Below are 25,825 nucleotides of genomic sequence, written 5' to 3'. Positions count from 1 at the left end.
AGCCAGTCATTTCCAAGGTCAATTTGTTTGATGGCCCAATTAGTTTTGGTTGAACATAATATAGTGAGGCAGCCTTTAGGATGCCCAAAGGTTTGGTACTTGACTGCAGGAACATGCCTTCCGACATAGCCTGAGATTTGGATTGGCTTCGTACTCCAAGTTTCCTGAAGCATGATGATATCAAACTGCTGTAGCAACATCAGTGCCTCCACGTATGTTACCATTTGTTTCAGTCCATGGCAATTCCAAGAGCATATGTAGAGGCTATCCTCTACAGCAGTTTTCCATCTAGATCTTTCGATGGTAGCAATTGCTCCTGTGGACCATTATGGATTGCCGCTCTGCCTGTTTCCAGGTCGGAGGCCTGCTGATATATACTTGGTGGCTTCTCCCCCGAGGGAGCAAACTTTGATTCCTTACTATAGTTAGATTTTTTCGTCTGCTTGGAGTTGCATCCACTCCAACCACTCCTTTCAACACTGAGGCCCCCTCTCATTTCCCGGGAGCAGGGGGCTAGGGTATCGACAAGGTTCTTGTCTTTGAAGCGAGATGCCCCATGAACTGAAGGTGTCTTGGTGTACCAGGATTTGGGCAGCAGTGGCTGGAGAGGCCCAGGATGTAAGTGTTGCTTCTTTGACACTGTTATTCGGATGAGGGACAAACTCCACTGTCTGCAGCTCGGTCGTAGTGATATGGGCTAGGGGCCGAATTTCATTTATAAGTTTGATGATTGTTCCTCTATCATAAGCCCCTTTTGAATTGTACCGGGGGATGAAGAGGAGTTTGTTGTCACTCAAAACCGCTGTTTGCTGTAAGGTCTGAACCCCTGGCGAAGTTATTGGTGTCGGCAGTTTGAGATTAATACCTGTCCTTGTATGTTGTTTCTTGCCGATATCCGGCATGATGTTTGCCTCTGGGAGATGTTGTGAGGTCTGGCAATGATCGATTACTGCAGGTATTTGATTGTTTTCCCAATGTTTGATGGCTTCCCATTCAGCGTTGCCCGTCTGTTCCCTTGGTCAGTGATATGGCAGGATCCTCTTCCGTGGGGTTGCTTGCCCCGACCTCCCGCTGAACTGGATTTACACCCCGGCAGCCATTCGATGGCCTTGTATCCTTAGATGACTGGTTTTGCTGACTTGATTGACTTCTGCATGTGGAAACTGCAAACTTTGGATTATCTTGATTATGTTTTTGCGTTGTCGTCTGCTGTGTGAGGTATAGGCTACTGTCCTCCAAGTCTCCCTCATCTGTTCCCTCAGGGTCTTTACCCTGTGTGCCAATGGACTTTGCGAATGACTTCCAGATACTGTTTTGCTGAGCCACCTTGACCTTCTTCTGAGCTTTCCTTTGCTGTTTCTTTTCCCTTTTAGTAAGAAAGACCTCATTCACTGCTAAGGTGTTTGAAGCTTCTCCTGCAATCCCTTCCCTGACGGGACTTGTTGCTTGAGTGCTGGAGTCTTTGCTGCACCCAGATGAGCTCTGGTTTTCCTCCTGCTGGGAAAAAGCGAGTAGCCTGTGAGATTCTATTTTCACTGTCAGTGCCTTTCTTATCAAAATGGCCTTCCCTCCTGCAAAGCCCATCCTGAGTTCTGGGGGCCTGGGCCCTGATTTCTGTCAAGAATTTAAGTGGTCTTGGGTGAATTGTCACCTGCGGAAGCACATTGGCATAACACTTGCTAAGTGTAAGAATGGGTCTGTGCATTCAACGCTTGAAGCTTCTTCTCGATACTCACTATGTGCACTGCCAAGACATTGAGTAGGTCCACCTGAGTTTCCTGTTTGTCGGCTTGATAATAAATCGCCGCCGACATTGCATCCATGGTCGATAAGAGGGCCTGCCATGAGGCCCCGGCCTGCCCAGAAGCTGGCCGGAACTCCTTAAGTTTAGCTTCTAAAGAAGGGTCCACTGGGACATTTGCCCCCTCTAGACAGCCCAACGTAGTGCCTGTTGCGTGATCCTGCTTAACTAAGTCACTAGGGCGCCTTGGGTTGAAGGAGGAGTGTGCCTCCACTTGTGAGCTCCTGCTACTGGTGGTGCACTGATTCAGGGTGGCTGTTAGATTTTCTGAACACTCCTCCCCTCCTTGCGTAGCATTGGTGTTTGATGGTTGGCCCGCATTAATAGGTCCCTCGCAGGCCACTGGCTCAGTTAAAAATGCAGCGGCGCAAGTGTCGGAGAGGTCAATTAGAGGCGGATTGTGCATCATTATGCAGTTGCTGGTACTTCCCCCTGCGGTGATTGCTGTAATTGCGGTGCTTGTGCAGTATGTGGAGGGGAGTTCTGCCTCCAGTTGTTCCATTTGCTAAAATTTAAAGTAGAAAAGGAGTCCTGTTGATTACAAGTATGCACTTCTGCCATGGTCATTACGCTTGGGGAACTGAGGTGGGGGCTTTCCCTGTAATGGAGGGACCTCTCTGCCACTGCAAGAGTTGTCCCAGTGTCAATGTCCATATGCAGGGATGAGGACAGTATGCCATTGAGAGCTGTGATGGGCTTGCCCACGTCTTAGTTAACAGAAAGTCAGTGATTTTGTATCCCTCTTTCTTGTGATGACCAGCTTGACTGTATTTGAGGTGTTGGTGGGTTTCTTGACAACTGTTGGGTTAGTAGGGGGGTTCCACTCAGTTGGACTATTGGATCCATTGGTCCCGGGGAACTTTGTTTTAGCCTCTTTGCTGCTTTTCTCGTCCCCGAGTTAGTGTCATCCTTGCTCCTTTGCTGCTTTTGCCGGTAATTGGTGGTTGGGTAACCAAAGCTGGAGTAGAATGCCTGTGCCTGTGATGAGGTGCTTAAGGCAGCTTTCCTTTAGGCACAAGCTGCATTGGTTTAACACCGACCGCTTCCGTGCAAAAAGGTGGCTGCGGCCTAATGCCCTAGGGTAGCTCGAATAACTGTCTTTGGCTTGTGAGATATGGTTTCTCTGCAGTTGCTCGCTGCTACTTGGACCACCTTCCAAGTCATTGTTAAGGCCTGTGCTGGTGATAAAGGTGCGTTTTGGCGCTTGCCGCTTAGTGCTTGCTCACTATTAGCTGTGTGGTCTATGTGAAGCTCCTGGACACCAGCGTTTCTGCACTCAAGCCTCGGTGTCTGGATAGAGATCGGGCCTGCCACCACAACCACGTCCAGGCAACTAGGGACTCTATGCCAGCCTGGGAGCCCCCCTGCCGGGTCCGCGCAGTGCCCGTCTCCGAACACCACTCCACTGGTGCTCGGTCGGCGGTCGACTGGGTAGGGGGACTATGCTGCCCCTGCCACCTCACATTCAACACCCCTTGATGTATGGGGAAGGGCAGCTGGACAGCTGCAGGCCGTGTGCCTTGGGACTCACGCTCCTCCTGTTACCTTCCCCTTCAAGTGCTGGAGTTTCCGAATGGGCCGGACCTTGCAGGGTCGGAACTGGGAGCGGGTGGATCGAGGCTGAGGTAGGGTCGGGTAGATCGGGGAAAGCCGGGCCAGGGATGAGGCGGACCGCACCGTACTTTTACGGCTGTTCCCCCTCCCCTCCCGAGCTTCACCTGCTCTGCTCCGTGCACACCTCACTCCTCTCCTCCCGCATTTCACCGCCATTCTCCACCCGCAACGGCGTCCTGTGATGTCCACACAGACAGTGGCTATAGCGGCTAGTGATACGAACTCTCTCAATTTGAGGATGTGTTTGTTCTGTTTACAGCCTGAAGGGACATCTAGGGGCACGACTTTGACCACAAGCCTCGGCAGCCTATATGTACATAATGTTGAGTCACAGTGGGTCAATACAGCAAATAGTTATTTTCATAGCACCTAAAGTTATGGCGCAGTTACAATATTATATAATTAATAATATTATTGTTATATAGATTTCTACAGCGCATGGCAACTCAAAAAGGGGTTTCCAACGCTAAGCTATTCTGAGGTATCCAAGACTGCAAAACAGGCCTTTCCTATCAACATTGTTAAAACAAACAGGTTTTTAGCTTCTTGAGGAAGACTGAGAGAGAGTGACATGCTTTGATAACAGTGAGAAGGAACTCCACAGCTTTGGGCCTAAGAACAAAAAGGGTTGGCATCCTTGGTAAATTTTCCTGACTCTGGGAATTATATCAGGATTGCTTGAGTGCAAAGACCACCTAGGTATATATGGTAACACCAGAGATCTAAGATATATGGGACTAGAATTAGAGAGACATTTATGCACATAGCAGAATTGAGCATGACGTTCAGTTGGGAACCAGCGGAGTTCATGGAGCAGGCTAGCTGTGGAGGAAAACTTGGGGGGGGGCGAAGTAAGAGTAATGTTGTGCGCTATCTGAAGCTGCGTGGGCAGGCCTCTCGTGACACCTAGGTAAATAATGTTTCCTTTATCCGACCTAGAAATGACCAAAGCTTGGATAACAGTTCTTTGGGCAGAGACAGGAAAACAACCCAGAATTTTCCTTCGCCATCTTAAAATACCAAAACAGGTGAAAGCCATTTTGGTGATTTGGTGACTCATAGTCAGCCTGTCATCAAGCCATAAGCCTAGATTCTTGACCACGGGTACTGGAGTAGGAACAGTATCGATAGCCACAGATGAGGACCTCAAAGGTGGGGAGGTTACCTACCAGCAGAACTTCAGTCTTGTCCCTGTTCAGCTTGAGGGAATTAGCATTCATCCAGGATGATACTTGTGTAAGACAGATGATCAGGGCCTCTGTACTGCTATTCTCCTGAGATGACAGGAAGACAAGGATCTGAGTTTCGTCGGCATATGAGAGGAGAGTAAGACCGCAGTTTTCTACAATACTTGTGAGTGGCCTTATGTAAAGGTTAAAAAGGGTTGTACTAAGGATAGATCCCTGAGGGACTGCAGATGGTGGAGGATGTGGCTTTGAGCGATGCTGTAAGTGTGAACCTGGAAAATACAATCTTGCAGGAAAGAGCCCAGCTGAAACAGGGCCATATCCTGCACACCCACAGCCTCTAGTCTTTGAAGAAGAGTGTTGTGGTTCATCATTTTACATTTACTTACACCATAAGCAAGGAACATTTAGCATTTTTGAATCTACTTCTCACACCATCTAACAATGCCTTACATATACTGTACAAGTATGTCGAAAAATTACTAACTACAATGCAGTCCTACGGTTTCACAGTTTTTGTCCACAATGTCAGGAATATCTCCCATATGGCCAATATCTCCATCTGTGGCGCAACAGTACCAACATCTTCAGATTCGAAGAACAAGCAACTGACCTGTCCTATATGTTAAGTGAGTAAAGGTTCCCTAGGAACTTGATTAAAATGCAGAAGAATAGCACATACAAATAATCGTGAGGCTTTACTTTAAATTTACACACAATCCCTTAGTAATAGATTCACACATGTAACCACCTCCTCTGAGATGGAGAAGTCTGAATACCCAGAAAAAAAATAATTAACAAACATTGGCAGATATTGAATATAGGTACTTGCGGTTATGCCAAAGCATTATTTGCTTTTGAACTAAGATGTACCATCTGGTACATACCAAACCCGAAACAGCTTTAGGGCAGACACTATAACCCAACATCTGGACCTTAACCATCAGTTACCAATCACAATTCGTTTTGTAGATGCATTGTTTGAAAATTCACCTGCCCAACAAAATAAATTGATTTAGGGATTGATTCCCTAAGGGAACTGCACAGATACTTCCACTGTGACACTGGAAATGCTATTTACCAGATTACCTGCCTGTGTGGCTTTCTGTATGAGGGTTTGACCAGTGGAAAGGTGAACATACCCATTGGTAAGCATAGGAGTAACACACGTTGTCATTTAGCTGTTATTAGTATGACCACTCATTTTTGGAAAAGATCACAATGAAAATGATTTGAAATGGATGATACTTGAAAAGATACACTGATCAAGCATCAGCTCGTCAGATTCTGTTCCCAAAAGAATAAAGGTAGATTTATAGACTGAAAACCAAAAGACACCATCTCAGTGATGATGTAATAGGGCTGACTATTGTTTAAGCCTAGGAACACACATGTGACATTGTCCCACCACATTTGTGTAATTTATTAATACAATGCTGACCACCAGATTGTCTCCATCATTGCTGATCATTTTTTTTAATATAGTTGAGATTTTACATGACTTTTAAAGGGCAGAATATTGGTAACTCAGCCTTTATTAAGACCATGAACGCATACATGACCTCCTTAGTACATTTGTGTGATTTGTGAATGAAATATGGACCACCTATCTACCTCCATCATCTCTAATAAATTTTACAACACATTTGACATTGTGCATGACTTTCAAATATATATCATAATAATATCGATAAATTGGCCTCTAATGTCACCAACAGCATCCAATTTTATTTAGAACATCACAGTCCTCGTAGTCCACTGTGTTGCGAGTAGAAATACTCAACATGGGAGTGGTAATCCTGAAATTGCGTTGTATATTTCCAAGTTGCTGGAAGATGCTTTGCGCGGCCTGACGTCACTAATGTGCGGTCTAGTGGTCAAGGGGCATGATGTCATATGTGCATATGGTGTGATGCTTTCTTACGCACAGCTCTAATTCAGTCATTACCCTCACCTCGTCAGTACTTTTATAATACACCTCTATCCTGGGAGTCTTCAACAATATGGAAGTAGCTGACTTGATGCTGAATAGGTAATTCCATTTAAATATGCTCAATAAGAGATGAGCTCCCCTGGTTGCTAGTTTACTCTACCTGTAATTAGGGGTTACAGACGCTTCTCTTTCCTTGATCTCCAAAAAACTTGTTTCTGACAAACTAAACCTCTCAGCTGGCTGTCCTGGCACTCCTCTTACATGCTGTGCTCTAACCATATTAATAAATAAGTCTACATTTCAATACAAAACGTGTCCCATCCTACACATTTTGCTCTGTTACCATTGGTTGGGATAATAAAATATTACCGTTGGCACTGTGCAAGATGTACATTGATAAGTGCCTTACACATATCTTACACCCTGAGGTTGAAATCAGAATCCGTGGGTCATTTCTATGAGATTACCGTACATTTTTAGTAATATTTTCAAAAAACATTTCTGTTCCCATTCAGGCACAGAATCAGATTGCTGTCTCTGCTACTGGTGTAATATCATAGTACTTGTAATCTGGGAACTTGACACTTTGCATGCCTACACCCTACCACAGGATAGCCTTAGCCAATAGCATTAGTGTACTAGTGAGTAGATTTAAGGGATCGTGGTTCTGAAGGAAGCTGTAGACTCCTTATTGGACTTTAACTATTGTATTAAGCATGTCAGTCCGAGTAAAAAAGGGATAACCACCTTTATCATCCTCACCTCATTTTAAGCTTCCCATCGGAGACAAAACTAAAATAATTAGAATTCTATCACTTGGTAACTGTAACTGCATTCGAGACCCGTCCCAACTCTGAAACTTACAAGGCATCACATCTCAACCTCTTTCAAGATGCTCCTACATAGGATACCACCTGAGTACAAACACTCTGATGAGCAGGCCCATTACTGAAGCATGCTAACTTGGTGGCTGAGGGTCCTTTTTAACAAACATGTTCATTGGTAAGCTCTTTTCGTTGTTAATCTAAAAACATAACTTGATATCACCTAATATGGTCATACCTTTGTGTTTGAAATCATTATAATTAAGGAGTATGTATGTCCAATAAATCCTGTCACTCCTAATATGGTGTAATGTGGACAACTTGAGTTGTCCTTCACCACTGCCTCCTGGTGGTGACAGGTGCAGGGAGGGCTAAGAAGTGAAATATAGAGCAAATTGTTGTAATATAATCAATAGTAGCATGTTATAGTAACATTTTTAGTAGCTTGATTTATGTTTTTAATAATAGTATGTTCCAACTCCCCTTCTCCCTTTGAGAGTTAGTACATTCCTGGAGTTGGGAGGAGCTTGGGGTAGAATGTTGACAGTTCTGAGGGGAATCAGCTGTGTGAAGATGGAGCAGTAGAGATGGAAATAAAGATTGCTTCTTAAAGAAGAATATCCGTTCTTTCTTTAAAGCACTGGCGACGAGGATGGGTCTGCCAGGGGATTATGGGGGCGAGCATGCCCCATCTGGGTCACAAAAGGGGCCAAAGGTAGAATGATTAGGTATAATCAGCTGAGAACATAATCTTTAATACTGGCTCTTGAAGGGGAAAAGCTGTTAGATGAATAACTCATCCACTGCAGTACAGATGGGGGGAAGCTTTAGTAGTACTAAAAATAATTTTGAGCAACAAATCCAACATCCCCGAATTGAGTCGTGCAGGTTTTTTGGACAGTCTGAAGAACTTTAAAGCTATAGAAAGAAACTGTTGTAGGTGGCACCCTGTGAAGTGTCCCTTGGATGTATAAAATGCTCTCCAGCCCAACTGGGACGACGGGCTGCAGGTTTGCTCAGAATCATGCAGACCTCGCTAAATGTAGCACAATAGTTCAGCACCCTTGGCAAAACATATTTAGAACAGTCCCTGAACTTAATAAAGGGGTGCATAAGTAGTTATGAACCAAGAACAAATCCAAGAAAAACAGTTGAGTGGTAAAATAATACTGTGTAAAGTGGATAAAAGATGCTGTGCCCTAGAGGTTTGGTGACCTTGTTCTCTGGGTAGTCCTGGTGCATCCAACTCCATGGAAAAGGTTTTAACATTCTTCTAATGTAATTCTGTCTAGCAACTGAATATAGGCTTGTGATCTCTGAATCAGGCTGAATGGGAGGCATACCACAGTCTCTGGTATTCCAGCTGCATGGGTATGCAGTAGCAGATGTCCAACCCTAGGCTGGGAAGGGCATGTCTTTCTTCATTCGTGTGGCAGTGAACATAGAGAACCCAGGCTTGGAGAGGAAACCTGCAACAGCAGGACCTTTATCATTGCAGATTTCCTCTAAAAACTCACAGAGACCCTATTTGAATGCCTGTATTTCACCTCTCCCTCCTGCAACCCAAAATGAGTGCCAGGTCAGTACTGCCAACCAATGAAAGGAAAGCCCAAATAATGTATGGCATCTCTAGCTTATGGGACTGGCAGACTTTTTTATTTGTATTTTAGTTTGATAAAACACAACTTGGATGTCTGCTGCTATTTCATGGCTTGTTGGTCTTAAACAATTGGATCACATGCCAACTGAAGTCTAAAAGCGCTTAACAAAAAATAGCATATAACCCAGAGGCCCAGCTATTGAGCATGTCCTCTGGAAAGCTGGGGTGGACCATGCTGAGTATTCAAAAGCAAGATACATTTGCAGTATTTCCTGAAGTGCTCTGCAAAGTGGACCAAGTGATAGACTTAAGAGAGGGGTACAGGTGTATGAAGACTGCGCTGAAGTAAAAGGAAGAAGTCTATTTTCTGTTTGTAACAAAAATGTAAAACGTTTGGCTAAGCACGTTGTGAAAGAGAGACGTGAAACATCAGAGATAGGTACTCCCTTTAGACATTTGTTAGCATAAGCAGAACAACATGGCAGATGCAGGTACCTCTTAAACGTTTGGAAAACTTATTTCACAATCCCTACCTATTGCAGTGGTGCAGCTGTTAAGACATTTCAGTATACATTAATGCATTCACTTCCTGTTCCATATCAGACTGATAACATTCCAAAGACCCACAATTGGGCTTGAATGTCAGATAATCACTATTCAATATTTTCAAATGGTAGCATGGGGCTAGACTAGTAAACAGCTCAATACAGACTCAAATATATGGATCAGTATGAGCCCAGCAAGGATGACCAGTTCAGTTATTAAGTACTCAATCCTCAACCTCCAAAGATGCCTTTAACTATGAACAAACCCAATGAAATGCAGATCTGACATGAATAATATGAATTCTTTAAAACTTCCCAAATATGGTGAGTTTGCTCATGTATGCGTAGAGAGATTCTTAGGATACATATAGAACATTATTTCCCTTTAAAAGCACAAATTCCACATTTAGCAGCTAGTACAAAATCGAGAATTGTCTTATTTTTTAAAAATCTGTTTTGTGAGCCTTTATCTCCTCGCAGTCCTACTCCGTAGCTTGGGGTCGGACTGGCAAAGAATTGGGCAGTCTCTTCTCGGTCTCGAGGCTGTTTCTTTTGTTGGTAAAGAAGCTGTATGAAAAGATATCTGATAGCAGGTACATCATAGCAGGGGGTAGAAAGATCCTGGCAAATCCTTAGGCAACAACACAAACTATGCGTTTCCACGTGCATAAGAGGTTGAGAGTCTCCCGCTGGCTCTGCTTTGTGCCAGCAGGGCTCCAGAACAATAAATATTTTGTGTCAAATTCACTTGAGCAAAAATAGAAAATAGGATTTGTTCTGTGTGCTTGGATATTGTCAAGTTATATTCAGTATACTTTATAAGTACACACCTGTTTCTGACTTCGAAGCCTAATCCGCAGAGAGCAGCCACAAGATGGACAGGAAGGGGCTTGATGTGTTGATCAGGCAAGGTCATTGCTTGATCAGAAAGTGTGAGGAGGGTGATACAGTGGTCTCGCTCAGATATATAGTGCCCATGCCAATCATCAAGCTGTTCATTTCAAACAGAATTGGAGTTCTGGGCACACTTCTGTTAGAATCCATGGACAGATGGGTGTTCATACAGCATGACCAAACGTTCAAATCTTGTTCTTATCACTAAAGCATTTTTAGAAAAGCATTGTCCTTGTATATGAAAACACTTGTTCCAAAGATTAGCAGCAGGCCGAGTATGTTTGTTTGCTTCGCACCTGCTGCCCACCCACTCCAGTCACAGCCACATGTTGTGTCAACCAAACTGGTTTGCAGGTGATAGGGCTAGCCAGTCACGGTTTGAGATGAGGTAACAAGGAGAGCTCCCACTACAATGGTCCTTGTCTGTAGTCGTGGGTAGCAGGTGGTTTTGCGTTGGGATTACGTTGATGCAGTGCAGTGGCAGCAGCAGGAGCAATAAGAGTTGCCAAAGCAGGAGAGCTGTGGCTCAGAGCAGATGCAGGGTCAGAAATGCTTGGAATTGCAAGTGTAGGTTTGATGGTGCACTTGCACTACAATGTGTGGATCTAGATGGGCAGCCTGCAACTCTTCACAGTGGTGTTTATGGTGAGCAGGATCAGGGATGTGCCTCAATACTAGGGCTGAAGTGCAGATTATTAATGCAGAATCCTCACAGTGCCACAATCCCCAGGCTTTATTTAGTGGTGGGTGTTGTTTGGGCTGTTGAGAAGGCAGCTAATGGGCGCTGTTGAGACAGCAGATTCGTTGTTTGCAATACTTTAGAGTCACATCACAATTCAAGTGCAATTCAAGCAAATCTGTTGACACTGGAGGAACGGCAGGAAGGAGCATGGTGTGACCTAACATGATCATTTAAGAACTCAGCTTAGTCTTTTGCTAAGGGGTGGCTTGACTTCACCTGAGTGCCAAAGGTAGAGTGTTCAGCCACAATAGCCTAGTTTCTGCACAAATCTTAGATGTCTTGGTTTTCAAGAAGCCATTGTGCCATTGTAGTCACTCACAGGACTCTGGGTGATCTGTGCAATGAAAGCGTTGTTAAACCCTTAAACCTTTACAACTACAGAAGATATAAAGTTGATTCTGAGTCCGGACCGGAGGGGGATTCACAACCTCAGAATGATGTCTCAGAACAGTTTTTAGGTCAAAGCCTAGCAGACAGCACACCTGTCAGGTTTGGTGAAAACATCTTGGGGACATTCACAAAGCTTCCCTGGGAATGCATTCCTCTCATTGCTTACCATTGCCTTTGTCGTTTGTAACTCGCATTTTCTTACTTTCTGTTTGTTGCCTCTATTTGTTTTAGGCTGTCCAACTTGAGTTCATCCCTTCTGTTGCCTGAACCTTGTTTACTGTAGCCTTCTGAGATTCTGCTTTCTGTAAAAAGCCTTTAAATCTTTTTTTTTATTTTTTTTTTTACATATTTGCTTTTCATTTAAACACAAAGGTCAAATGTCAGGCTTGTCTTCTGAGGGAGCTTGGTGTTTTTTCCTTCTTTCTGTGACTTAAAAGCGAGAGTGTTCATACTAAATGCAAGTGGAATGCAGATAACTCTCCCTATGGAGGCTGCTCGTGCCCCTCCTATGCTCCAGTTTACGAGGCTGTAACGTAACACTTAAAAAACAGACCTTCAGGGAATTCTGTGGCGGTGCTAAATAGATATTCATGTCAGGGTTCCTCTATTAAAGCACTGTTGGCTTTTGCTTAATGTGACACCATAGTGACTATCTAATGATCTTTCCATTTACAGTCAGCAAGTCCGAGTACCAAACCCTTTTTAAATAAAAACACGCATTGGCAAGCCAAAAGGTGTTTCCTACAGAAATACACTTAATGAGCAATCGCCTCAGTATGTGCAACACTTGCATTAGCACCATGCCATAAATTCTTAGACAGCACAGGTTACTGCTTTCCTGAAAACTGCAAACAGGAGCCTGGACACCATTTACATTATTTACACTACAGCTTTGAACATCCTGCCTATGTTAAAATATAATTTTCATAATAGTGGATGCGTGTGTTGTCAACAATGAAATATGTTAAACGTGTTCCACTGAAACAACAATGGTTTACCATCAGGGCCGGCTTTAACACTGCTGGCATCTGGTGCTACCCTCTTTGTTGGTGCCCCCTAATTATCTTCTCCACAGATTCCCTGACTGCAACTTTCAAACAGTTTGCTTCTCTCACACGTTTTTAATTTGTCTGATAGTCCTGCTCGTACCAGTGCAGGGTGGCAGAGCACTTTTCATCACTCACACATCATACAGAGATAATAAATACTAATTATGGGAATCACTGTATAAGAAATGTAACATAAAACAATGAGGACTACACGGTATACGAGTTACATGCCATCCATGCTGGTAGGCGCTTGGTTTCAAGAAGCGGAGACTCAGGACTTCAATTGTAATAGTGTTTAGGTTGCCTTTATTAATAACAGTCGGTTTCTAACCAAACCTAGGGGGTCATTCTGACATGACCGCCGGGGCCAGGAATGGCGGGAGCACCGCCAACAGGCTGGCGGTGCCCCGCAGGGCATTCTGACCGCGGCGGTTTTGCCGCGGTCAGAAGAGGAAAACCAGCGGTCTCCCGCCGGTTTTCCGCTGCCCAAAAGAATCCTCCATGCGCCGCCATGGGGATTCTGACACCCCATACCGCCATCCTGTTCCTGGCGGCTCTGCCGCCAGGAACAGGATGGCGGTATGGGGTGTCGTGGGGCCCCAGGGGGCCCCTGCAGTGCCCATGCTAATGGCATGGGCACTGCAGGGGCCCCCGTAAGAGGGCCCCACAAAGAATTTCAGTGTCTGCTCAGCAGACACTGAAATTCGCGACGGGTGCAACTGCACCCGTCGCACCTTCCCACTCCGCCGGCTCCATTCGGAGCCGGCGTCCTCGTGGGAAGGTTGTTTTTCACTGGGCTGGCGGGCGGCCTTTTGGCGGTCGCCCGCCAGCCCAGTGGAAAACCCAGAATCACTGCAGTGGTCTTACGACCGCGGTGCGGTATTCTGAAGGGGGGGAACTCTGACGGGCGGCCTCCGCCGCCCGCCAGAGTTAGAATCAGGCCCCTAATCTTTTTACTTACATTAGGGTAATTTAAGGCTGTGGACAAAAAAAAATTCTAAACTACACCTTGCAGTTTCTGTGCTGCTCATTGATGACCCCCAATAACACACTGTACTATAATAGGGTTGAAACTTAAGAAGTTAAAGTGTTCCTCAAGCTCACTGCCAGGGGCAGGGTCAACGTTTGCTTTGCCCTATACCCAGTGCTTAATTTGTAAATAAAAACATGCCGGTGCCCAAAGCCCTCCTCTTAAACATGTGGCTGCTGCAGTTAAATGTGCAAGCATGGAATAAATACTGAGGCAGCGTGATACTAAAGCCATCTCGTGCCTCTTCAATCCATTTAAAGCCACTCCCTGTCCCTTCAGCTCACTCTTGCAGGTTTCTGCTTTCTCCCATTGTGATGCTTTTTTGTTTTTCTCTTCCTTCGTCTTTCCCATAAATGTCATATGTGTCTTTTACTCAAAGTAAATGCTTGATGCAGAAAAATAAGTGCCGGCCCTCAAATATTAAGTGCCTGTGTTCTGCACAGGAAACAACAAGCACAAATTAAGCATTGCCTATACCTATGCAGGATCTATTAGCTTTGTCAATATTTTTTCATTGTTGTACAGCAGCCTACCTTCTATGAAGCATAACGTAAAGTGTAAAGAAAGTGCTATCACACAGTCAATGCTTTTAAACTTTAAACCATGCTGCACAGCAGCCACACAGCTATCCAACATGGCATAACAACATTACAAATCCAAATAGTAGAGAGATTTTGAATGTTTTCTTTGCCATATTGTACAGCTGAGAGGGTGAAAGCAAAAAAAAGGAAACCGATAATAAGCTAACACTGTTGGCTGCATCAGATCACTTTTTAAACAACTTTAGCCATGGAACACTGCAGCTGTACTGCTGTACAGCAAGTTGAAAAAAAACATTAACAAACCAAATAGATCTCACATAGACATGACCTATTGGCTTTGCCAATGCTAGTTTAGCAACAGTCCTGAGTGGATTGGTGTTCAGCACATTTGACTGTAGCATTTAAGCAAGGCAACTGAAGGGCTCGAAGAAACCTTTTTACTTGGAACCCACTTTTGATCAGGCCTGCAGCATTCAGACATTCAGATGAGGCTAACATCGTGGACAACCCCAAAGGTGTCCTAAAAAGTAATTGAAAATGGTTATAGTTTTCTGTGCAACTAGAATGCAAGCACACGTGAGGGCTACCATTTCAGCTTTTGAGAATGTGCATGGAGTAAATATCAGCACTCAATAACTTTGAGTATGGTATGGACTGCAGAACCAGCAGCTAAAATTCTGAGACATGAACCATCAACATGGTATACAATATCACAGTTTGGTAAAGATTCATTGGTAAAGTCAGTACGTTGTTTGTTTAAGTGGCCAAATGTTAAAATACAATCATGAAGTTATACATTGAGAGTCGTGGGGAAAAGGGAAGCAGGATTCAACTGATGACATCATACCAATGTTATTTGAGAATTAAATAGCAATGGCATTTCATATCTTGGCAACCTAAACATGGAAAGATGCTGTTTGTGTAAAGATGATGATTGTGGTGGTCTGTATAAGTACAGGTACAGCATGAGGTACAGTAGGAGTGAGCGATAATCTTAATAGCAGCAGCCACTGCATGCAGGTACAGCGGTAATCTCGCTGCTACAGCATCAAGAGCAAAGGAATAATCGGGGGCAAAGCTCTGGGAGGGGTTTTTGGGTTTGACACCCCCCCTAATGAATGGACTCTGGTATGTGTGGTTGGGTCCAGGGACCTCCAGTCCGGCTAGCAGTGTCTGTGGTCGGTTTTCTATCTGGGTAGCAGCCTTCATATCACAGACGCGCATCTCTATAAAACTTTGCAGCGCTTGTTTACACCCACCCATCCTCTTCACTCTCACAAAACAGGCCAAGAATAAACAAAGGACTGGATGTCTCTTATGTGGTGCAGAGAAGCCTTTTAAAGTTAATACTACTTTCATCCATTTTGCCATTTAAGTGGCAGTGGTGGTTGGGAAATATCTGTTCCACAACCACAGAATATAACTGACTATGTTTCGCCCCTGTGAATAATGCACAGTAGGTTTCTTTTTGTCACAATGACCTTGTACATACACACCTAACATAACCCTCTCTCTTATGGCATTACAACATGGCAGTACAACATGAAAGATTGGGCATAATCAAGGAGCCCTAATGTGGATGCAGATGGCAATACTGGTTTCAAACGCTCAAAGGCTTATCTTGCCTCTGTGGACCTACGCAAAGGTTTAATGGTGTCTTAATGAAATCTTGCAATGGTTTGACTATGCTAGAATACACAAAAACACACTATTTGCACTACTCGGCTTTCCCTAAGTATTGTATACCTGGGAGATGGTAACGGGTCTTGGTAGCTTCCAGATAGGTTTGATGTGATGTATAAGCAGGTGTTGATGTCCAGCCAAGACGTTGTTACCTAAAATACTAGAGCGGGGCAGACAGATTTGCAGTTTCTCTTTAGACACTGTATGTCCCTTTTTAGTAAGTTTAGTCAACAGATGCAGAGAATCACCTTCATATTCAAGGGTTCAGGGAGGACTTGGTCTTGCAGTTCAGACTGGACTGTTTCCATTGACTGTTTTGCATATGGTTGGGTGAAATCATAGATGGTATAGTGTGCAAAATATCAATGGACTGCGATGTAGCTCTGAGTAATTACCAGCGGCTGAGATGATTTAAAGCATTCCATCCATAAGTGTTTTTTATACTTCAGTACAACACCCTAAGTTGGATGGCTAAATGTGAGTCCTGTACACGCTCTGCCACTTGAATGAAGATATACCCAACTTATGAGCCCTTATAAGGGCAAAATGGTTCTTGGCTTGCTTGTGTTCTGGTTCAGAGAGCACTTGTCCTGGCAGTTCCGGCTGGACATTTCCTATTGAAGCAGGGCCTGCAGCACTGATTGTACCACCCACTTAAGTAGCCCTTTAAATATGTCTCAGGCCTAACATTGCAAAGACGGTGTATGCAGTTTTAAATTGCCATTTCGACTTGGCAAAATAATCCTTCTGCCAGGATCAAAACTTCCTTTTTAGGTCTTGGCTAGACAGGACATGTGCTGTCTCGAGGACATATGTTGTATTCAATATGTGGGCTTCATTCCGCCAGTAGGTTTCTCATTTGCTGGCTCCATCATCACTTTCATATTCTTTCTCCCTATTTGTCCAAGGCATGCATGCATCATGCCTCTTCCTGTGGTTAGCCCTCCTTAAAAGCATGGAGCAATTACTACTATCCATTCACTGTTCTCATTTTAGGAGCTGTTTTTGGAACTACTTTTTTTCTGTGTTTTTGAGCACTTCACAGGAGCACCCGTGTTTTCACTCACTCTGAGATCTGTTTCTGTAAACAGGCCTGTAAATCTTTTTCTTATCTCTCCACATTTGCTGTGCATTCCAAATACTAGGTCAAATGTCAGGTGCTGTTTTTCGAAGGCTCCTTGTTTCCTGTCCTATCACAGCCCGCACGTTTAGGAGCCATCTCTTTCCCTAGCAGGATGCTGCCTGTGTCTGGTTAGTGCTGCCTCGGCTTTTGGGCACAAGACATGCAAGAATTTCTAAATAATTATCACCCGCTACTTGTTAAACATACAAGCCATTTTGGCAGTGTTTACCTGTCCTAGAGTGCCTTTTAACTGTGTTTCGCCCTGTTCATGTGACAGATTCCACCATCCAAAGTGATGGCTTATTCACTGCCTTTTTACATTTACTGTTTTACATATTCAGCATGTTTCACTGAGTGTGTTGTCTCTTTCCTGCTGCACTGTCATTTTAATGGTAGACTCATAACCTGCCATTTATTATTTGGTTCTTATGGTGGGGTTTACAGGTACTTCCATTCTCGTTAGGTTCTTCACCTTCCAGTATAGCCACTTCAGTAATACCCAGGCTGACCTAAATTGAGGTAGTGGCGTTATGAAGAAACACGCCTAAGTTTGGAATAATATTTTTGATTGTTTGGTAGAAGTGTTTCTCGTCACTGTGAAAACAAACATTTTTATATTGAAACTACAGTTGATTCATGCCCCTTTAGAAATTCAAACCAAGAGATAGGGTAGATTAAAAACACAAGTGGCCGGAATTCCTCTGTATACGGCGAGTAAACTGCCACTGTTGTCTAAGCACTAGCTTGTTTCCACTCAATCATGATCGGAAGTGTAGGTGTCCTGATGTTAAATGTTTGCCTTTGGCTCCTGTACACTTTTTTCAAGTAAACAGCTGGCTTACAAAGAATCCCAAAAAGGAAATGCCAAGTACTTTGGCCTTTCGTTATCATAAACATCATACATCAAAAGCAGTTGAGTAGCGCTGACAGGAGCCTGCTAGCTGTGCCCATTTGCAGTGGTGCCGTTTCTCAAGAGGAGGAGGAATGTTGCAGCTTCAGACGCCGATAATGTAAAGTCTCTTTGTTTTGACGTTTGCACTGCTATTATAACTTTATTAACTTTTAAAAGTATGATCACTTGTTATATTCAGCTCATACCTCATTTCAGCATGCATTCTCAAGAAATCATTCAATGCAGCTTTCTTTGAAAAATAGGATGCATTAAGTCAAACTTGCCCCAAATTATGTGTAACAAGTCTACTCTCACTTAGCATTCTGTTAAATCTCATATCTTGCTTCTCTTGCCAACTTCACCAATTTTTTAAGTATATATCTTCGCCCTTAAGCTTATGACCTAATTAGTACTTATTTGGTTAGCCAGCAGAAAGCCTAAACTGATACGCTTTATGTAATTATGCGAAGTGCAAAACTGGCATTTGGCCCTATATTTCTGTGTGAAATGTATCCTTGCATCCATTTTGGATACAAAGGACTTATTTCAATTTAAAAAGAAGGGTAAAAAACACAAGTGCCTCAAACATTAGCAGTTCACATTTGGTAATTAGTGTTGTTCCTATGAGTCAATTTTTTGCAGCATATCCACTCATTGTCTTCTTTTTCCAACCCTTTAATTCCCACCTTGCGTCTTGTCTTTTGCTAGCCAACTCTCACCTAATCATTTACTCGCCCCTCAACTAATTTCTACACTGTTTCTTTCATTTGTGGTTTAATTCAACCCCTGGGTGTAAGTGTTTTAAAAAAGTAGGCCATGTACTTTTATGTTTTACATGTCCTGGTAGTGAAAAACCCTATTATTAATTTTTCACTCCTTTCATAGCCTATTTCACTCGTAGGATTACATTGGAGTTGCCTTATTACATTTTGTAAGTGTAATTTCCAAATAGGAAGATATAATTCCTTCAAGTTTGGTGTCCCTGGAATCACAATGTGAAATCCTAATTTATAGTGAAGTCTGATGCAATTCTGAAAATGGCACTTTTAGAAAATTGACATTTTCTTGCCCGAGTCATTTGATGTCTGCAGCCTGTCTCTGGTCACATGACTGGGTGTTGTTGGCAGGTGGACTTTGTGGATTCTCCCTAGACAGCTACACACAAATGGAGCTTAGGTGTGACTTGATGGGCCATTCCGGGCAGGATATGAGGGAGGAGCTAGACTCAGCCTCACTTACATCTGAATAGGCTGTGTCCTGTCCCCATACAAAGGGCTTCATACCCCCTATAGTTAGTCTGGAGCCAGGGCAAGTAGTGCAGGACACATGTACACTTCGAAGGCATGCCATTGAAGTCACCCCCACTTGAAAGGCAACCCTGGGTTTGAGAACTGGACCTCAGATACCACCATTTCAGTACACCTCTGGACCTGTAGATACTCTGCCAGGAAGGACTGCTGTGCTGCTGAAGGACTGCTCTCTTCTGGACTCCTGCTTTCCTGGACTGAGCTGCTGCCCTAACTGAGTGAGATGGACTGGACCTGCATCATTTGAACCCAGAGTGACTCCAAGAGCTAGTTGACTGGCCTTCTGAGCCAAAGTCTGCGGGACATAACAGACTTCCAACAACCCTATATTTTCACCTGGATTTTGCCATTTGTTAGTCTACCCTACCAAATGGTGCCACTCCAGTCCTGGACCCTTGGAAGTGGGATCGATGTAGCCACACTGCTAAGCGACGCATCCCGAGCTGTATCTCTTCCACTGAGCAGTGCATTCTCGAGCAGAACCGACGCATTGCTGCTGCTGCATAGATTGGACCCATTGCAAAAGGCTTGCATTGCCACCAAATCCTGCATTTTGCACTCGATACACCACGTTCGGAACTGCCATGGCGTGCGAGACGCTTCTCCACAGCAGTTCCCCTCATCTCTCATTGACAGCAACCTTATAACCGAAAGCTCCACATCGCAGCTTCATCGCTCATCAAAACTGGCACATCACTTCCACTGCACAACGCATTCCCGACACTGGCCTTCACATCACCAGTCCGGTCGATGGGATCCTCAGTGCCGACGCGAGAGAACCTCACACTACAGCCTCACTGCAACTTGGAACCAACTCATTGTCTCGGCTGCGCAGTGCATCTTCGACACAGATCCACTCAATGGCCTGCAACCAGGATTTAAGGTACTCAGTTGAGCTGGCCTAACTGACTTCCTGGCTCACATTTCATTGAGGTCGGCCTGCACTTGTGACTTTGTCCCATTCCAGCACAACCAGATATCCCCAATATTGCTTCATGCTTCTAGTCCTATTTTTTATTAAAATATTAAAATTCAGTATCTCCAGTTCTCCTAATTGGATTTTTTTCTCATTGTGGTATTGTCTTATTTATTAAAGTCTACTGTATTTTTCTGAATCTGTTGTGGGCCCTTTTTGTGGTGTGTAGTAATTGTTTTACTCTTTGAAGTGTTGCACAAATACTTCACACATTGCCTCTAAGTTAAGCCTGACTGCTGTATGCCAAACTGCCAGGGGTTGATGACAGGTTAATTTGGGGTTTGCTTGTGTCTTATCCTGACAATAACTGTGGTTGCTGCTTGACGAGGGCTCCCACCCCAGTCAACTAACAATCCAGGGACCTATCATATGCATGACCGCTTCAGATCTACAGGGAATAAAGCATTCGCAGAGCAGTCTGCTCCCCGCAGCCTGTTGTGGAAGATAATGTCTCAGTTTTAGGAGTGGGAGGTGAATGCAGTTTGTTCAGACTGATCATTTGACTTTCTAGTACATATTTGGACAATCCTGTTTCCAGTGCCCTAACTGACCACAGATGAAACATAAGGAACCATGAGGCAGTCTGGATATCCCACGTTGTCATATCTAGCTTTTCCCAGAGCTCCCGCTTTCCTATCCACGCTGCCCTCCTTGATCATTTTGCCATCCCATTCCACACAGGCCCTCCTGGGTTTAGATTCTTTCTTTGATTTTTGCACAGCAACACAATGGTTTGAAACAAACCAATTCAAAAAGATGTCTAATTTGTTTCCTGTGCATATTTTGTATAATTGGCTCTGTACCTTGGGCAATAGCATTTGATGGGACGCTGCTGTTTGAGCAATTTCTGTAGAAGTAATAATAATACCAGAATAACAATCAAACACATTTTTCAAACAATCAATGTGAGCTGCAGGGGTTTCCCCATTGATTTGTATATAATTGTTAATCTTGGATCAGCCAGTTTAATAGAACACACTTCAACATTAGCATTCAATAGTGCCTCTCTAGCAGCAATAACAGCAGCTTCTTCAATATGTGTGTTTGTTAAATTTTCTTTGTCTGTCTCTCGCTTCACCTAACATAATTACATGCAGAAATTGCTTTACTGGTCCAATTGCATTGAAAAACGTTTGCAGTTCTTCTTGAAACATTTCTGGGTTATTGCGTATTTTAGTAAATTGTGTGGTGATGTTTAGGATATTGGGTGGGGACCTGAAACCATATATGGTGACTCAGCCTCCCTATCCCATACCTAGTTACTCATGTAGGAGTAGGAGGGCATCTGGTTGGAAGCACAAGGTGTCATTTGGGGCTTCACTGTCTTCCTCACCAGCTTGTGGGAGGAGAGGTGTTGTTCAAGTCTAGGTGCTCTTTTAAACACCCTCACGCTTCTCCCTATAGTCATCCTATCCTGCATTATTGTAGAACTGTGGGCCCTATGTTCTGATGTGTCACTTCGGGATGGTGGGTTATTGAGTTAGACTTCTTATCTTCTGCCATTAACGCTATTTCTCGCTGCATTCACCAGGCTCACTGTGCTTAGGCCCATTTTACCAGCCAGTTGAGTGGTGCACACAACATATGCAGCCCTTAAAATTTCTTTGTTGTCTCTTAACATGATCCGTCTATGAAAAGTACATCAGCAAAACGTTTAGAGGTTCATCTTTAATGTATGGTTGAGCTTTTGTTCACATCCATCACTTCACACAATCATTAACTTCTTTGTCATCTAGCTGTGAAGGCACTAATTTGGCAAGAATCCAAGTTTCACACTTTTTACAGGTATGATGGGAGTAGTGAGCAAGGTTATTTCATAACATGTAATTCGGGCATCCATCAAATGTTGTGTTTTACTGCGCATTAACAACATTTCAACTGAATGGGGTACTTGCAATGTCACAGGATGCCCCAGCACAGTATTATTAGATGGTTCCACAGCCACTGCAACACTGGTCCTCAACACTCTAGGAGAGCTGCTGCACCTGGATCCTAAGAAGCTAACAAAAAAAACAAAAAAACTGGGCGCTGTCGATCACAATGGCTTTGTATCACCACAGACAAAGAGCAAACTCTCCTCTCTGCACACTGCAGGAAAAAATCTTTATTGTAGTCCAGCAAGCCAAAAGTTGGAAATGAACACAAAGCATGTTTAAGCTGTAGAAATAACATTTGGCAATCCTCCGAATATGGTACTGGATCATAGATATCCCTCCAGGTCAATTGTTGGAGGGGTTGGGCTGTGAGGGAAAGGGTCAGAATCCACTGCCTACAACACCACACAATATCAAGGAACCCCCTCACCTGACCATCTGTAATACTGCTTTCATCCTGTCCTGGGACACCGTCGCTGTGGCTTTCTCTAATTCATACCCTAAGGAGATTATTTTAGTCTGACAATATTGGGGTTTTCTGAAGGACACCTTTTAACCGCATGAGCTAAATAATTCATCAAAGCAATAGTGCCTCATTTACATGCCTCTCTGGTAGGTGAGGCAGAGAGCAAGTTATGAATGTACTGAACCAGCACAGATCTATGAGCAGAATGCAAAGATTCTAGATCTATGTGAAGGGCATGGGAGAAAATAGATGATGATGTAGTACACCTTTGTGGGATTCTTTGCCACAAAACACCATACTTTTGAATGTCAAAGTGAATAACCATTGGATATCTTCGTGCAATGGTATTGAGAAAAATGCAGAACATGAATCTATGCCAGTAAACTCTTACATGTAGAGGATCTGGGACAATATCACAGCAGGATTTGGGACAAAGGGGTAACTGAGGTTCACCTTATGATTAATTGTTTCAAAATCTTATACCATCCCTCAAGATACCCCATCTGCTCTGTGTACAGGGCAAATTGTGTTGTTACAGTGTTAAAACGTGGACATGCTTTTAACATGCACGTTGCAACCCATACCAGCTTGGCCCATTCCATTTCGTAACTGTAGGCAAAACATGGGATCACACACTCGCTGCTAACACGTGAACGATTCACCATGCATTTTACGAAATCGGAACATTCTACTTTTGTTTCCCTTAAAATGGTTTCCCCATTAAGATTAGACAAAGGGCATTCTGATTTCAAGCACCTCTATATAATTATTTGCACTTTATCTTCTTTCTAATTACCTGAATATTTCTCTTCTGCAGGTACGAAGGACATTTGCCACTGGGCCCCGCCAGCAAGACAGCAAATTCTATGAATTCCGAACATATTCCATTAAGCCAGATAAAATGAAAGAATTTATTACTTTGACTAAGGATCATTTTTACTTGCGAACGGCCCATTCAGAGCTTATTGGCTACTGGACCCTGGAGTTTGGTGGTCTAAACAAGGTGTTTCATATTTGGAAGTATGGTATGCACAACGTCTCTTTACATAGTAATTTAAATGTGCTATCCAGTAAATTGATGTGTGGTTTCTGTTTTATGTTTTGAGAAGTCCGCTTGCATAATTTGCCAGGTGCCACATGCTGCCGAAAAAAATACAAAACTAGGCAAAAAATTAGAAAAGTGAGAATGACAAATGGAAAAAAAAATAATCATCCATATGCACAGCATTTAAATGTTAATTCTATATGACATGTAATGCATGAGAAAGTAAAACAAAATAGTTGTGAGAATTTTCAGAAGCAGTGGTATTTTCGGTTATATCTGATTTCTTTATATGAGGGGAATGGTGTCCCACAGATTCAAGCTTTTTAGAAGATGGCCTAGTGTCTCGGACGATGAGATAAGATCTGTTGCACAATATCGCCCATGGAATCAAAATAATTAGTAAATTCCTCCATCAACATAATTGTTTTTTCAAAATATTTTTTATTTTATAAAGGAGATCATCTAAGCAACTTGAAAGAAAGTCTTGATTCTATTAAAGACATGGAGGTGAGTATTATGCTTCTCTTAACGTTACAATTCATCAGCAGCAAAGAAAACTACCACAAATATTCCAATAAACCGACTAGAACCCCTCATGATTGCTCCAGTAAACAGACAGCGCATACTCCAAACAGTTGAAATAACCATACGTGTATAATTTCCGTGAACGGCACCTCCTTTTTCTATTTTCTTTGTAGTTACACCTCCTTGTCCTTCTTATCTCCTCACCTTAGTTCCTCTTCTGGTTTTCACCTAAGCAAACAAAAATTAAAATTAATGTATATAAGAGGGCTCAGAAAAAAAGATAAGCATGCAACATACTTTGTCATGGTTTAACTCTCATATCTCCCCCTTTTTTTTCTGAAGGGTGAGATAACACTCTCCATGTCTATCCAGACGTTCTTTCCCATTGCTTAGAAAATCTCCATTGCACGTCAAGACATGGAGGCTCCATGTATGCTAGTTTAAAGCTTGCTCCAAACATTTAAAGCCATACTGTCAATAGGTTTAAAGTAAAATTCAGTAAAAATGGATTCCTCTGCTGCCCTCATTACATCCTCTAAACATGTACCTAGCTGGCACACCATCAAGGCCATTATGCCTCTTGTTGAATGCGCTTCAAAAACTCCTAAAGCCAAAGTTAGTGATCATAGTGCTTGATGTGGTGGCTTTAGGGCTTTCGACAATTGCTTAACTCCTCTAGGCCTCAAAACCTTGGTTCTTCTGGCATATTCTTTTAAACATTTTACCTTGCATAATTTCTCATTTGCTAAGAAGCTTTGAGAAACTGATCTTGAATTATTTTAGTCCTTCTGGAAATCACAAATGTTAACTGTTCTAGGAAAAGTTACCTTTCTGCCTCATCTAAAGCTCTCACATCTGAAAACCCTCTTGCAGGATATTAAACAAAATAACATAAAAAACCTACGTGGTAATTTCTTGAAGGACACATCTTAATTATTTTTCCATATTAAAAACAGTTCAAAAACTATATTGACATCCAACGGCTGTTCATATCGTGGGTAAAGGTGTTATTTGCATTTTTCTTTCATCAATCTACATACAAAGTGATGTTCCACTGGTGCCCTCTTTACATAAAAATGACCTGTCAAATTGGCCAACCCATAAGAATTCTCTGTGCTAATGCATTACCCTGCTTGACAACATAAGGCATACAATTCAAAATGTGAACTGCAGCCGCTGAAGCAGCATGCGCACCCTGTTCCTTACACCAGCTATACCATTTTGCATTGTTGCCCTACAGCTTCTGATTTGTCCTGGTACATGTAACTCCTTATTGAGTTGCTCATTCTGTTCCCGAAAGGCCAGTGGTGTCCCATCTTTCTTTGATACCCCCTGTGCCATTAGGGCCAATAGGTTGTCCTCTACAAGGGGATAAACGGCTCCCGAGGGATTCATCAGCATGCAAGGCTGTAAGGCATAGTTACTTGAGTCTGCACTGAAAGCTCTAGCAGATCTGAATATCACTATTGATTCAGTCACCATGTGTTTCAGAATTCTACAGCCCTCACATATAGCACCTTCCTTGGAATTATCTGAAAAGGTGGGGGGGAGCATAATTCAGTTGTGAGCACCAGCATTCAAGAAAAGCATCTGTTGCCACTGCTTTTGGATTTGTCCTTCAACCGAAATACTGTTACATCTGAGGATTTAATTTGGACACATAGATCTTGATGACACTGACCCCACGTGTTTTTTTTAAACATTTCTATTATTGTCATCTTCTTTTTCCAGTCACAGGGACCCACACAATGTCAAGACTCGCAGTCCACTATCTTGTTGTAGA

General features: G+C 43.2%; 1 protein-coding gene and 1 long non-coding RNA gene across 2 annotated transcripts in view; one reads left to right on the top strand and one right to left on the bottom strand.

The window, feature by feature from the left end:
- Positions 1-25,825, bottom strand: part of LOC138300739 (uncharacterized) — a 332,717-nt gene that overhangs the window by 135,501 nt on the left and 171,391 nt on the right. The window contains exon 2 of the long non-coding RNA XR_011204995.1: positions 24,168-24,270. This is a non-coding gene — a long non-coding RNA (uncharacterized lncRNA). The remainder of the gene's footprint in view (positions 1-24,167; positions 24,271-25,825) is intronic.
- The window catches only part of LOC138300725 (protein NipSnap homolog 3A-like), a 111,866-nt gene that overhangs the window by 12,449 nt on the left and 73,592 nt on the right, over positions 1-25,825 (top strand). Inside the window, exon 2 of the mRNA XM_069240435.1 lies at positions 23,290-23,497. Coding sequence (XP_069096536.1) covers positions 23,290-23,497 — 208 coding nt within the window. The remainder of the gene's footprint in view (positions 1-23,289; positions 23,498-25,825) is intronic.

The sequence above is a fragment of the Pleurodeles waltl genome, chromosome 1_2, assembly GCF_031143425.1.
Source record: "Pleurodeles waltl isolate 20211129_DDA chromosome 1_2, aPleWal1.hap1.20221129, whole genome shotgun sequence".
Lineage (NCBI taxonomy): Eukaryota > Metazoa > Chordata > Amphibia > Caudata > Salamandridae > Pleurodeles > Pleurodeles waltl.
This window is presented reverse-complemented; position numbering and strand designations above follow the sequence as displayed.